Genomic DNA, 14,342 nt, shown 5'->3' on the forward strand with positions numbered 1-14,342 from the left:
AATAATATAGATACTATTATATTCTTAAGATTATTATTAAATAAAAACAAACAAGAATTTGATAGATATTTGATTTAATCCTAAAAAAACAGTAAAGAAAAAGAATTGGTGAAGTCATTGAGTAATACTGAATAAATAGCAACAAAACCAAACAAGGAACACAGATGTTACTTTGGTAACAAAGGTCAAAGTTCAACACAAAGGAATGTAGCGTTAATAAAAAGGCTATAAATGATTTAACAATACTGATTGAGCAAATCATATTTACATAATAAATTACAATACCACAAGCAAGAAAGTAACATGCCAAGTTTTAAACTGGGAACACAAGCCTCTTTCCAACATGCCCTGAACAGTAGGTCAAGGTCGACAAGACTTGTAAATTGCAGACGTCCTTCAGAAGTGAAGCTGGGACCACACTCCAGAGAGCAAACCACAACTTTTATGGAGGATGATGCAAACCTTGACAAATATGTCAATCAAATACTAAACAATGGGTTGGAGGGGGGGGGATCTGGTTAGTCATATACTGGACATGTGTACTGGAGACTAATGCACCACTGGTTGGCAGTCTTTTAATGGGAGCGGGGGAGATGGTGAGCTTGTCAAATCTAACTCTCTCAAACATTATTACATTCATTAGACCATTGGGTGTCAATGTGAAAATTCAGTATGGTTTTACAGAAGGAGGCAGTCAACTAGACCAAAGTGTATCTAAGAGGCAGTCAACTAGACCAAAGTGTATCTAAGAGGCAGTCAACTAGACCCATTTGTATCCATCAGAACATAAACACTTCTTAAATTTGAGAGAATGTGTCACATTGTACAAATATTCTGTATTCAGACAACAAGCAATGCAGTCCCAATGTGGTGTGTTTACTTTAATAAGTGATATGATACTTGAAAAAAAAAATAATGAAACCACATAAACAAGAAATGTAAAACATTCACGACAATTCTTCTCAAATTCATTTTGATATTAAGCTACAATACAATGGAGATATCTGCTGTGTTGTTTCATGGTAAAATAATAGATCTCATAAGCTACTACCTTATCATATGAATTATAATAATAATTGCTCCTAGAATGTCTTCCATCAAAAGAAACTCAGAAGAAGAGAGGAAGTTAAAGCCCATTTGCTTTTCTTTGTATTCATTTAAAAAAGATGACATTCTAATTTGTGAAATGACACAAAACAGGTTAGCACTAGTTCCATGGTGTGAGGTGAAGAGTTCAACTTAGTTCAAAGTGTGAAAAACTTGTAGGTGGTGTGTGCAAATCTTACAGAGTAAGAAAACAAAAACGATATTAGTCTCTGCTTTTTACTACTGACTGGTTAACAAAGCCAGAATCATACCACTGCCAAATTAAAGTTCCCTGTGCCTAAAATGTATAGGGAATTTTTATTTGGCCTTCATGATGCACAATAATATATATAAACTGAAAATTAATCAAGGAATTTCAAAAGATTTCATTTTGAATTATCAGGGGGAAAATGTTGTGAAATAAGCTAGTTACATTGCTCATTATAATAGCACACCATCATTGGGCTTTGGTGCTTATAACAGCACCGATTAGAATCAAAGCATCATACATAGGTAGAAAGTAAAATGAATAAATAATGATGAAATTCAAACTGCGGTTGAAGAAATAGACAATGGATTAATTGAGAGTCCTTTGATTAGTTATAAATAAAGCCCCCATTCGGACATCAACATATTGGCAAGTAAAACTGATCTGGTCACTGGAGGCAAGCATTTTATAGGAGTCTGCATTTAAATAATTCTAGAGACTTGAATTGTCTCTTGAGCTTGAATTGTTTTTACTATTAAGTGTGTATCAGTTTAATTACAGAACAAACTACCAAACACATCAACTTCACTCCTATTAAGAATGGTATCGAAATTCCATGGAAAACAAAGGATTTGAATGGATATAAGGCTGAGACCCTATTTAGCAAACAAAAATCATAATTTAATGTTCAATCTAAAATAAAACCAGTAATCAACAATACATAATTTTGGCACAGAGAGAAAGGTGGCTTAGCCAGAAACTGAATCCCAATGCAAAACAATGCATCTTAGTTTTCAAACTAAATAATTGCTTTAAACTAATCATGCACTAGTTTTCAAACTAATTAATTGATTTAAACTAATCATAAACTAGTTTTCAAACTAAGTAATTGATTTAAACTAATTCAGCAAAAAATGTAGATTGAGTAGAAATACATTTTTAAAATGTTTAAAAAAAAAACAAAGCCAAATCAAACAAAGCTTGAAGTTTAAAAAAAATAGAGAGCTCAATAATATATTCATCTTAAAACAGTAAATAGAATGCAAATAAAATGGACAATGCAGAACTATTTTCTTTGGAAGCATTATAAGTAACCAAATATGACATAGATGTACTCTGCCCATAAAACTTTTGTTTTTCATAAAAAAAATATTATTAATCATAACCTGAATAGCAGAATGACAAGAAATGAATATTTTAAAATTCATAATAATATGACAAGAATTAAAATTGATATTTGAATGGCATTAGTTAATAATTTTAATTTTAAATCCAAATAACAGTTTAAAATAAAAAATTTTATGACTAGAAGAAGAGGAAGATTAATAACAATAAGATTATATACATTCAAAAAAAGAAACACAAATATTTTAGAATATACTTAGAAAAAATAAACATTTTTTTCTGATTATTTGGTTGAACAATAAAAAAAAATCTAGTGAGAAATATATATAAAGTAAAACTTCTATTGTCTAAAAAAAATTATATTTTTGATTATTATGCATTTTAAAATGCTCAATGGTTGCACAATTAAACTATAAAAATTAACATGTACTTAACAGGTACTGTATGCTAATCACAAGTTCAAAGGTTAAACACAGAAAAACAATGACCGTATGGAGAAAAAAAAACAAATCTGCAAATACATTTGAAAGCATATTAGACAAGTTGGCAATGTTCACAAGATATAGTTCTATCACAATTCTTGATAAACATCATAAATAACTTAATACTTGAGGCAATGGGACACAAGTGATATCACATTGGCGCACTGAGTTTATTCACTTGTCTAGAGTATTTTCATAACTGAACAAGCCATAAAGCTTTGGATTTATATATGAGGTAAGCACTGGCGATGAATGAAGTATATCAGATTTGAAAAAAAAAACAAAAAAAACATTGAGGTAATAAGCATGTAGAATGACTTCGTCAGCAAAAGACACTAACATATTATTGCACCTCTATACTGAACTATTTTAGATTCTTTTTAACACAAGATAGCCCAGAGTGCCATGATTTTTCATATCTTAGTCAATTGCACCAGAAAACAGAATACAAATTAGATTGTATGTGAGTAGGCTACTAGATCTATGAGCTAAATCAATCTAGTCAAGCTACTGTCAGCATTTTGTTATATAGACCAAATTTTAGAAAGAAAAATGCATCAGGTAAATGAATAAGTAAAGAAAATGATTTAATTAAAGCTCTGCACGAGTTAGTTACATCCTTTAATTTTGGCAAGCTTTAAATTAACTGTTCTAAGTTGGAGCAAAAATACAAATGTATCAAATCAACAATAAGGCTCAGTATTTTCATCTAATCACTTATTGTCTTGCAGAGGAAGGAACTTAGATCTGAGAAAGCTTATTTGGATGGGAAGGTTGTTATAAAGTACCAATCTGGGAAGGCCTTTATGTTAGATTTGATCTTGGGAGGGTGTGTACAAATTAATTTTAAAATAATTGTAACTATTTCATAGGCTGCAGAGACTTTCAGATATTTCAATGTAATGATTTGTTTTGTTTGATGCTGTTCTAATTATTTAATACCTTGAAATTAAAAAAAAGGTTCCTAATCTCCATACAAAATAGTATCACTTATCACTTCATGCTACAAATACAAAATATAATCTGCTAGGTGTGTACATATTTTTCTACATCAATGTGTAAAGTCTAAAGCACATAAAAGAAACACATTGATAAATCTATATTGACATCAATCTGATTCTTTAATCAGTAGAGACTAGAAGAGAGCACACTATAACTATGATGATGTCTGACTCTAATACTTAAACTGCGTGTTCAGAGCAAATACTCATGAATACATTAAGAACATTAATTAAGACGATGACTAGTGTTCCAAAAGCATAAAATGGAAAGATGAGTAGCACAAATGGTGACAAAATATCAACAAAACTGTTACAACAATTAATGCAATAAATAACATTTTCGTTGTGGAAAACACTTTCTATGAAGGCTTTAAAGGTGGATAATTTTGTCAATTTGATTCAAACCATAATGTGAAAATATAAACAGGTAAAATGAAAACAATTTCTGTAAAAAAATAAAATTTACTACAAACTGTCAAACACATTGTTAATAAATGAACCATTTCATTATAACAAAGTGTCTTCAGAAGTTTTTCCTAATTTCATTTATCAACAATTTTATTATAAATTAACAGAATTTCAACTCCATGTTAGTATCTGAAAAATTCTATTTGAAGCTTTATATTTATGCAAACTCTACATCCATGCTTGTGGATTTTGAAATAAATGGGTACAGTTGGTCTTATTTAAGAATTAATATTTTAAAGAAATTGACACTTGAAAAAATATTTCTTAAATTACTAAAACTAGTTAACTACTAGTCTTTACTTGGAAGAGTTTGTTGATGGACAGACTGGCTTAAATCTAACATACCAGAGTTGGTACTCGTGCTGTCAATGTTATGACTCAAAAGATGTTTGTTAAGCTCATACTTCCTGACAAACTCCTTGCCGCAAACCTGGCACCCGTGAGGGCGTGACCCCGCATGAATGCTCTGGGTGTGTCTCTTGAGATGATCACTGCGGCTAAAGCGTTTCCCACAAACCCAACAAGGATAGGGCTTGAGCCCAGAGTGGGTGGCAAGATGACGCTTCAGGTGAATGTTTTTGGCAAAAGTCTGACCACAGCTTGAGCAGGTGTAGGGTTTTTCTATTCCATTAGGGCACAAATGGACCTTGAGCTCTTGTGCATTGGTGAAACTTTGGTGACACTGTGAACACTGATAGGTCTGAACTGACGGGGAATGTGTCCGCATGTGAGTGAACAGGGCAGCTTGGTAGGAGAAAACCCTATTGCATACTGTACATGGAAAAAGCCGCTGTCTGGGTGATACCTTCTTCTTGTGGTGCAATGACATTAAAGATTCCATAGGAGAACTTCTGTCAATACTTTGAGAACCATAGCCGGAAGCCTCAATGTTGGGATCAAAGCTCATTGAAAACGGGGAAGAAGGGGGATAACTGAGATAGGGCTTGACCCCAGGATGCAAGAAGCTATACTCTCCCTTTTCAGATGAATGACTTTGGGCAGTGGCCATGATTTGACCTAAGCTACTATAGTATTGTGAGATATCCATAGGGGAAGGAAAATAAGGACTATGGCTAGAACTGCCACTTTGACCTTTATTCAATGAGTTCACACTAGAGTTATTGGGATACTCTGAGGAATGCTTGCTCATATCTAGAGGACCTTCCTCCACCTTACAGGTGTCCTGCTTAAATTTTTTGGACTCCAGTGTCAATGTCTCAAAACTATCCTCGCTACCTGCCTCCACATTTTGCATACCACTAGCCTGTTTATTGTTCATCTGTATGTTTATAGGACAGATTGACCCCTTTGCATGATACATCGAGCATATCTGACATGTCTGTCCTTGCTCCATATACCATCTAGTAAAATCATTGTACTGCTGAAGATACTGCTTAAGTAAATCAGATTGCATGAAGCCAGTAATGTCTGACAAATCTTGCTTTTTCAATGTCTCCTCCTCTTCAAGCCTTGGCTTTTTGCTTTGTGCTAGCTGGTCCTGAAGATGATCACTATCATCAGCTATACCCGAGTCATCTTTGTCGGAGGTTTGGCTGTTGCTATTTTCTTTTATTTCCTCTTTTATGCCATGCATACATTTCCAATGATTGGATAGCATCTTTCTCTCTGTAAACGTCCGCTCGCAAATCTGACATTTCAATGTAAAGTTGGAATCAAAGTTAGTGTCACAGAGAAAGTTCATCTTAAAGCATTGATCACCGCTGACTTCCTTTTCATCAGTGTCATTAACAACGTCGATTTCTTCACTGATATCATCAGTGTCATCGACAGAGATGTCATTATTATTTGTATCATTCAAAGTTGATACACATGGCTCCGGAGCATTTGCATCAAGACTGCCACACATACTGTCAGATTTATATTCCAGTGCTGAATTTGTTTTTACATTATCCTTCCCACCATTGCAAAGTTCTGCAGGGTTTGGGGCGGCAGATAAACTTTCAAACTGTACGACAGAGGTGGATGACTTATTTTCTAAATCTGGCTGATTGACGTTTTTTTTTCTTTCAGAATCTGTATCATCGCTGTTGGAGATCAAAGACTTTTGACTGTGTTGCGTGCTGGAGGAGGAAGGTCTGACTGACTCATCACATACCTTTTCATGAGATGACAGTTGCTGCTGGCTAACAAAGGCATCCCCACATGACACGCAGATATGAAGGGGAACACTCTGGTCATTCAAGTTTGTATGGTCAATAGATGGACTTTGTCTAGATAGCTCATTGCCTGTAAACCAATAACAAAAAATAATAACTTACCAATAGGGAAAAAAAAAATCTCATGAAAAAGATACAGTGTAAATAAAAATTTAGTGTTTCTTTAAGAGCTCATGAATTATTATTTTGTTTTGTTTTATAAGTTCCTGATGTTCTTTAGAAATGAAGATATTGGATCCTAACCCAAACCTCCAGCAGGATTGGTGTGGGGGTGGGGTGGTGGTGATGTTTGTTTGATGGCAGTGGTTGAACCAATTACAGTCCAGAGCATATACCCCATGACCAGGCAGACATCCATCATAAAAGAAAAAAAAAATATTGCAAAAAGACAGGAGCTAAAAAAAGTTCATAGTGAAAAGAATATTTTTATTTGATGATTTTAATTTTTATAAACTCTCCAAAAGGCTTACATTTGAAACCTGTAAGCTACTAATGACACTGTTCTTTTTTTTTACCAGGTAAAGATATACTATAAATATTGGTATGGTTACCTAGTAATAATTAGTAATTGATACGCATTGAATTAATGATAATTTTTTAGGACCATACAAGTAGTTAAAAAGAAAACAAATGTCACAGAAATGAATAAACTTAATGGTTTCTGTCAACCTCATAACAAACTTTTCAATAACAATATAAGTCTCAGGGAAATAATGTGTGTCTTTTTGTTTGTCTATTACAAGTCTCTGGGAAATAATGTGTGTCTTTTTGTTTATGTCTATTAGAAGTCTCTGGTAAATAATGTGTGTCTTTTTGTTTATGTCTATTATAAGTCTCAGGGAAATAATGTGTGTCTTTTTGTTTATGTCTATTATAAGTCTCTGGTAAATAATGTGTGTCTTTTTGTTTATGTCTATTATAAGTCTCAGGGAAATAATGTGTGTCTTTTTGTTTATGTCTATTATAAGTCTCAGGGAAATAATGTGTGTCTTTTTGTTTATGTCTATTATAAGTCTCAGGGAAATAATGTGTGTCTTTTTGTTTATGTCTATTATAAGTCTCAGGGAAATAATGTGGATCTTTTTGGTAGTCTTTTTTTTTTTTTAAATAATGACAAAACATTTGCATGGTTATGCTCTCCCTTTTCAGAGTGAATTACTTAGGACATTGGCAGGGTTTGACCAAAAAGACTAAAATACTGTGAGATATACATAGTCTGGGGAAGGAAAATCGGGACTAGGCCATAAATTGCTTTATTGGTGTTTCAATGGATTCACTTTTGTGATGATTTTTCAAAGTGCACTTTTATGGAAGCAATGCTAAGAATAAACTGCAAAACTTTTTTTTTTACTTTCTTTCATTTTTAAATGTTTGTAATAAAAAAAAAAGGAATAATCTTAAGATTATAAATTTCCCCCGAAATGAAATAAGAAGAAGATGTACCAAGAAGTTCTTGCTGACTGCTAACTTGTTTATTTATTGTGAGGTAATGATAAAGATCATCTGACAATTCTGGGAATTCTTGGATTAACTGTCAATAAAAAAAATATAAATAAACATAAGAATAAAATACATTTTTAAAAAAGTAAGACTTTCATTAAAAAACAAAATGGTAGCCAATGTGTTTAATTCTAAAAATAAAACATTTAAAACAAATGAATCTCTTTATTTTAATTGTTTTTGGCTTTCTCAATTTTCCCACAAAACATTTTTATATTATTTTTTTTTACTCATTCTTCTACATTTGTTAACCTTCTTTAAGAATTTTGTTATATCTGCTTGAAAATTAATGTGTAATTGCAATAATTGTTTAAAAAACATTTGTAGTTAATACAAGATCATGTGCATCAAAAATATTTTATAAAAGAAAAAGTAAACAATAAATTGAAACTTCATAGTCATAAAATAAAAGGTGTAAAAAAGCAATATATTGAAACTTCATGTTATAAAATAAAAGGTGTAAAAAAGCAATATATTGAAACTTCATAGTTATAAAATAAAAGGTGTATCTGTTCATTTGATATTAAAAAGTTTTATGAAAGTTTTAAACAAATTGGTAAGAAGAGTTTTCTAATTATAAAAAAATAAACAAAACATACCCCACAATAACTTCCACTCCAACCAAGTAAGATTTTTTTTTATACAACACTGACTGTAACATAATGGTCTAGTACTTTTCATAATACTAAACATCTGATAAAATTAAATGTTTGATAAAGAAATGGAGACTGCATGTGTTGACTGTATCATTAGAGTCCTTAAAAAAAAAGGTTTGTGATAACTCACCATCATTGCTGTCAGCTGTCGGACTCTACTATTGTGCTGAAGCCAGGACTCAGCAAACTTCAAGTGAAGCATTGTTGGTATTGAAGGAGCATTCTTCAAGGTGCTCATCAGTTCCATCAGATCACTAGATGGCAAGCTCAGAACTGAACAATGACTTTTCAACTGTTAGGCAAAAGTTAGTTTATATTTGAAATAAAATGCACACATGTGACACTATTAATCAAAATATATTTAAACCTAAAGGCAAAACTAAGAACTCAGCAGTTTCCCAGTTTTATAGCCACATACAGGTTATTTAATACACAGCCAAATCAAACTATATTAAACAATCAATCAATATATCTAGATAGAATCTATATCTAGTTGAAATTCAAGTCTAGATCCAGATGGACATCTATGTCTATCCATTGATAATGAAAGCAAAACAAAAACAATATGCATGTTTAGAATAAATCTAGTTCTAGCAGCCCATGTAAGAATGATGCCATATGATTAGTTAGATCTAGATCTGCTTCAGAATTGTTGAGGGGAATGAGGTAGTCACCAGCATGATAAAACAAAATCTCTCATAATCCTATTTGTTCTGTGATTTGGACAATTTGATGTCTAATTTATTAAATATAAATGTTTTAAGTATTTGAATAAAAAATGATTTAATATTTACTATTACAACTTTTTTTGCACAGAATTTAAATCTCAACAAAAAAACATCTTAATTTTCCTTTAAAAAGAATAAAGATCATACATGTCTTTGCAATTTTTTTTTCCTCTTTTGATGATGATGAAATAATTAACAGGATGCAGGCCTACACTTGAAAATAAATAGTACTCTGAAAGCTACAATATTTTATACAAAAGTAGCTTATTCTACTAAATAGAGAGAAAAATCTTAAGAGGCTTCTTTGTGTACTTTCTTCCTAGTAGGTTTGACACTTTTGTTCTATGTACAAGACTTTTACATTTTATAAAAACTGCCACGATACTTATACTAATCATTTCAAGAAAGCAACTTTACTAACCTTTTTGTAATTGTCATTTATAAACTGGCTTGTACTGCTTAGCATGCTGACACAACTATGTCTGTGGGCCTCCAAGTGAGTTTGTATACAGGTGGATAGATTAAGGGCTGATGTCATAAATTCACAACACAAGTTGGTTATTTCTGAACACCCAAACTTCCTGGCAGCTAATAACAGTGGCCAGGCAGTCTCTTCATCCAAAGAAATTGCAGATGTGTAGCAGAACTCAATTATCTTCAGGGCTGAAATCTCGTCCACCTCTTGTAAATGATATTCAGAATTTGTTTTCATTGTCTCGCAAGGTTTAAACATCTGTCGAATTATAGAAAAGATATTAGGTTAGAGTCCATTTTTATCTTTCATTATACACAGTGAAATGTATTATATTTATGAAACTAACAATGTAACATATTATTTTTATGAAACAACAAAGTAATGTATTATATTTATAAAACTAACAATGTAGATTCCTTGAACACTGTCACACTGTTGTGCTTCACTGCACATTCAGTCCATTAAACTGGAGGTCAGAAAAGATGTTTAAACAAATGACTTTCTGGGTGTCCAGCAAAGCTTTAAGATGAGACTTTGACCAGTTGTAATATAGAGTGAACTTCACATTCACATTGATTAAGAAGATGTGAATTTAAATTTGTAAATGAAACAGGACACTGGTCAGTAAACAGACCCATGTCACTCAAGCTGTATTTTTAATGAAATCAAAGCTATATCAAAACTATTAAAAATGTAGCCCTCTGGTTTTCTTCTACACTATGCATAGAAATAAATGTGATCCCAAAGCTAATGATATCTATAGTTAAGATTTTATTAATAAATTGTACTTTATGCCCCTTGCCTTTAGTTAGAAGAACCACTTGAGGCAGGAGGTTTTTGATGAAAAAAAAAAAGAAAAAAAAATGGAGTGAAGTGTAGGAGGAAATAATAAACTCATCTGTGAAATTAAAATTCACAAACTATACTAGATTCTGTCACCAGCTCTGCTACTCAGTTCAGACCATTCTATGTTTGTTATACAGGCATAGAAGTCTTATCCTACAATTTGTATGCTACATTACACAATGTACTTTATTTTTTTATAAGGCCAGTTGCATAATATTCATATACTATTTTTTTTTTAATGATTCAAATGAAGTTTACCTCATAGAAAAATGGGGCTGAAGCAGACAATACTAGCTTATGGGCCATGATACGAAAATTGCCAATCACTATAGTCACATCACACAAATCTGTGTCGAGTCTCATTTTATTGATGGTACTCATCAAATTGTCGGAGTGACTGACTGATGTATAATGGAGAATGGATTCCATTGTAAATTAATGACTCTACTGCTACCTATAATTCATCCTGCAATGCAATATTTAAAGAGGGGAAATAATTAGTGGCGTTTATGAAAAACATTTTTTTGGTAGGGGGTTGGAGGAAATTTAAAATAAATCACAAATTTCCAACTATAAAAGTAAAAAAAATATTAAAGTATATAAAGGGTTAGTAATATTTACAATTATAATTCATAAAAAATTACATTTAAAAAAATGTATTTCATACAAAAAAATGTCAGTTTCAAAACAATAAGTCTTTTTTTTGTTGATGTTGTTTTTAGATATAAAAACTAAAATTTCTCATACCCATAAATACAACAACTAAATATTTTTAGATTCGAATTTTAGTAGGCCTTAATATCATCTTTAAAAAAAAAAGTGTTCAAAATTGTTAAAAGTCTTAGCTAATTCAATCTCACCCAATTAATTAGTTGAGAGTATTTGAGATAGCAGTTAGAATTTTATTGTGCTGGTAACATTACATCAAAATCTACCCACAGGCACATAAACAAGTAACAGATAATCAAGATGCTAAAAATTTTTTTTGAATATATTTAATTAACTACAAAATGTATTTTTAATGCTGTAACTGAATAGCAGTTGAAATAAAGCATTAAAATATTTATATTATACAATAAAATGTAACAGAAATGAAAATTTAATTAAAATCTATAAAAAAAAATCTAATGTATTAATTATCTTTATAGAAATACAGTTTAGGCCTATAGTAAATAGCTTTTAATTCTAATTATGTTATAGATATAGAGTCATAGTAGAGTTTGAATAATAGTGACATTAAAACAAAATATAGACCTACTTACTGTGCAACTGCTGAACATATTTACAAAGGATGATCTGCCAACAATACTTCAAGAAAAGATCTAGACACTAGTATATCTGAATACCTACTTAGACTATTTTATGTTTTCAACTCATGTTTCTAAAAAAAACTCCAATCTTTTTAACTTGTGGGGATATGACAGCTGTTATTTTTTGCGAATGATTAGGTAGGCGGGACAGTCTAGGCTGAAGTTTTTGTCTTTCGTGTCCCGTGCTAGCCTTGACGAGTCCCCACAACCTCCCGAGATAGGAGACACAGAGTTTAACTGATAACAGAATCAAGCCATGGCAAAACGAAAGTGGGATGAGATAGGGGAACAGTCAAGAGGGGGGAGGTTCAGAACTACTATCTTGTCGATCGCTTGGGAAAAAAGACAGCTGATACTTACTTAATTAGTGACGATAAGAGGACACTTATCTTAAGTGCGTGTACATTGGCTAAAACGGGGAGGTGAATCCCCCTTGACCCTCCCTAAGCATCTATCCATGGCGACCCTACTTAACAGCACAACAATTTATACACAGGGTGTTAAAATTGTAAGATGCGCAAAACGTCATTTTTTGTTTGCAAGGGAAACTACTGTGCTTAATTTGTAAAAACGAAACAATAACAATGGCCGAATGGCGGAAGTGGTGGGGATGAACAGGTAGATGAAAATTCTATAATAATTGAACAATTCATTAGATTTACATTAATTTAAAATTAGACATAAACTACATCTGATTATAGAGTTAGACTTAGACTGGTGCTAGATTATTTTTAAATTATCTATGATAGATAAATTCTATATAGAAAAGATGATCTACTACTCTAGCTAGTAACTAGATCTTACTGAATAACTGATCTAGCCTCTAGTCCTCTAGGTTCTAGTTCGATTCCTAGACTAGTGAACTAGTGCTAGATCTAGTAGTAGTAGTAGTGACACTAGTCCTAGATCTAGACTAATCTAGAGTAGATGATAGATCTATATCTAGCCCTAACTGAGACTAACTCAACTAACTGCCCTAAGCCGCCTAAGCCTAAGGCCTAGCGCTAGAGCCTAGAAAAAGAGTGGCTAGAGACAGAGAGTAGAGCGAGGCTAGAGTAGAGCTAAATAAGTAAATTGAAGATTCTGCTAGCAGCTAGACCTAGCTAGATCGATCATCTATATTTTATTTCAAGTATTTGATCTATACTCTAACACTCTAACTCTATACTATTAATTTAATATTACACTAGTGACTAACTGTAAGTATAAGTATAAATGAGTCATAATTAATGATAATCTGTTCTACTGATGACTGGTCATATGATGCTAGTCATGTTCTACTGATTCTAGTATTCTTAGTCTTATTATTCTAGTCAATCTAGATCTATTGTCTCTAGACTACTCTAGACTGTCACTGTTTGTCAAGACTAACTAGATAATAGATCTAGTGATAGATCTACTAGTAACTAGTTATAGTATAATTACTAAATTAGTGAGTCTCTTATATTAAATAATATTATTAGATCTAATAACCTAATCCCTAATAGTAATACTACTAATAATCACAAGTCACATATTAACATAGTGACATAGATCTAGATCTACTACTTACGTAGATCTATAAAATAATATAAATAAATAAATAATATATAATAAATAAATAATATAGTCAATAATGGTCTATAGACCTATTAATTATAATTATGCTTTACTTCTTATATAGAGTCGTTATAGACTAATTATAGACTATTAATGCTATTAATTATTAATACGTTATTGGGCTCTGGGGTACATGAATATATGAGTATATTTATTGTTTTATAGTAGATTTATATTCTAGATTTAGTAGCAACAAGCAGTGGCATAGCTAGGGAGTAGGGTGGGGGAGGAGGGGGAAAGAGTTTGAAAATCCCCCTGGGCCCCCAAATGAGTATTTTTTACATTAAATATTAAATATTACCCTCAAAGAGGTCAAGCCCACCAGGCCCCCAAATGATGGCAAATTCCTAGCTACGCCCCAGGCGACAAGGGTATTCTAGCATGTATACCCTAGTATAACAAGTGTATCAACCTTAATTTAAAGTAGAGACTTAAAAGTAGAGACTTAGACCAAGGCTAGTTGACAGATAGACATTGAGCTCTGCTATGTTTAAGAATTAATCCAAGTTTCGCAACTTGAAATACAAAATTTGTGGGCTCTGTGAGGCCACCGCCAATTGGAGGCCCTAGGCGGCTGCCTAGTTTACGTATGTGTAAGTTAGATCTAGTAAGTAATAGATTTAGTAATAGAATATGATATAGATCTAGATAACTAAATTCTAGCTAGATCAACACTCTGTC

At 32.0% G+C, this 14,342-nt stretch overlaps 2 protein-coding genes across 5 annotated transcripts in view; one reads left to right on the forward strand and one right to left on the reverse strand.

Moving 5' to 3' along the window:
* Nucleotides 1-57: 57 nt before the first annotated feature.
* On the reverse strand, nt 58-12,554 carry LOC106071466 (zinc finger protein 184-like). 2 transcript variants are annotated; one of them, XM_056015106.1, is made up of 6 exons: nt 12,423-12,554; nt 11,011-11,218; nt 9,853-10,164; nt 8,834-8,995; nt 7,991-8,078; nt 58-6,617 (listed from the first exon to the last, which is right to left on the reverse strand). In XM_056015106.1, the coding sequence occupies exons 2-6, from the start codon at nt 11,179-11,181 to the stop codon at nt 4,660-4,662; spliced, it is 2,691 nt and encodes an 896-aa protein (XP_055871081.1). In that variant the 5' UTR covers nt 11,182-11,218; nt 12,423-12,554; the 3' UTR covers nt 58-4,659. The 2 variants fall into 2 exon arrangements, with proteins under 2 accessions (XP_055871081.1, XP_055871080.1); XM_056015105.1 differs by having other exon boundaries at nt 12,015-12,542.
* Nucleotide 12,555: 1 nt separating this feature from the next.
* LOC106071475 (atrial natriuretic peptide-converting enzyme-like) overlaps nt 12,556-14,342 on the forward strand; it is a 59,343-nt gene continuing 57,556 nt past the window's right edge. For all 3 annotated transcript variants that reach the window (XM_013231588.2, XM_013231592.2, XM_056015109.1), the window contains exon 1: nt 12,556-12,680. The gene's annotated coding sequence lies outside the window, so the exon portion shown is untranslated. The remainder of the gene's footprint in view (nt 12,681-14,342) is intronic.

The sequence above is a fragment of the Biomphalaria glabrata genome, chromosome 17 (genome assembly GCF_947242115.1).
Source record: "Biomphalaria glabrata chromosome 17, xgBioGlab47.1, whole genome shotgun sequence".
Classification (NCBI taxonomy): domain Eukaryota; kingdom Metazoa; phylum Mollusca; class Gastropoda; family Planorbidae; genus Biomphalaria; species Biomphalaria glabrata.

Bases quoted from the DNA above. Each gene is read 5' to 3' on its own strand.
- LOC106071466 (XM_056015106.1), bottom strand. From the start codon at position 11,181: ATGGAATCCATTCTCCATTATACATCAGTCAGTCACTCCGACAATTTG. The intron at 10,165-11,010 runs GTAAACTTCATT...ATAATTCGACAG, and splicing joins CAGCCCCATTTTTCTATGAG to ATGTTTAAACCTTGCGAGAC. The intron at 8,996-9,852 runs GTTAGTAAAGTT...TTTGCCTAACAG, and splicing joins TAAATGACAATTACAAAAAG to TTGAAAAGTCATTGTTCAGT.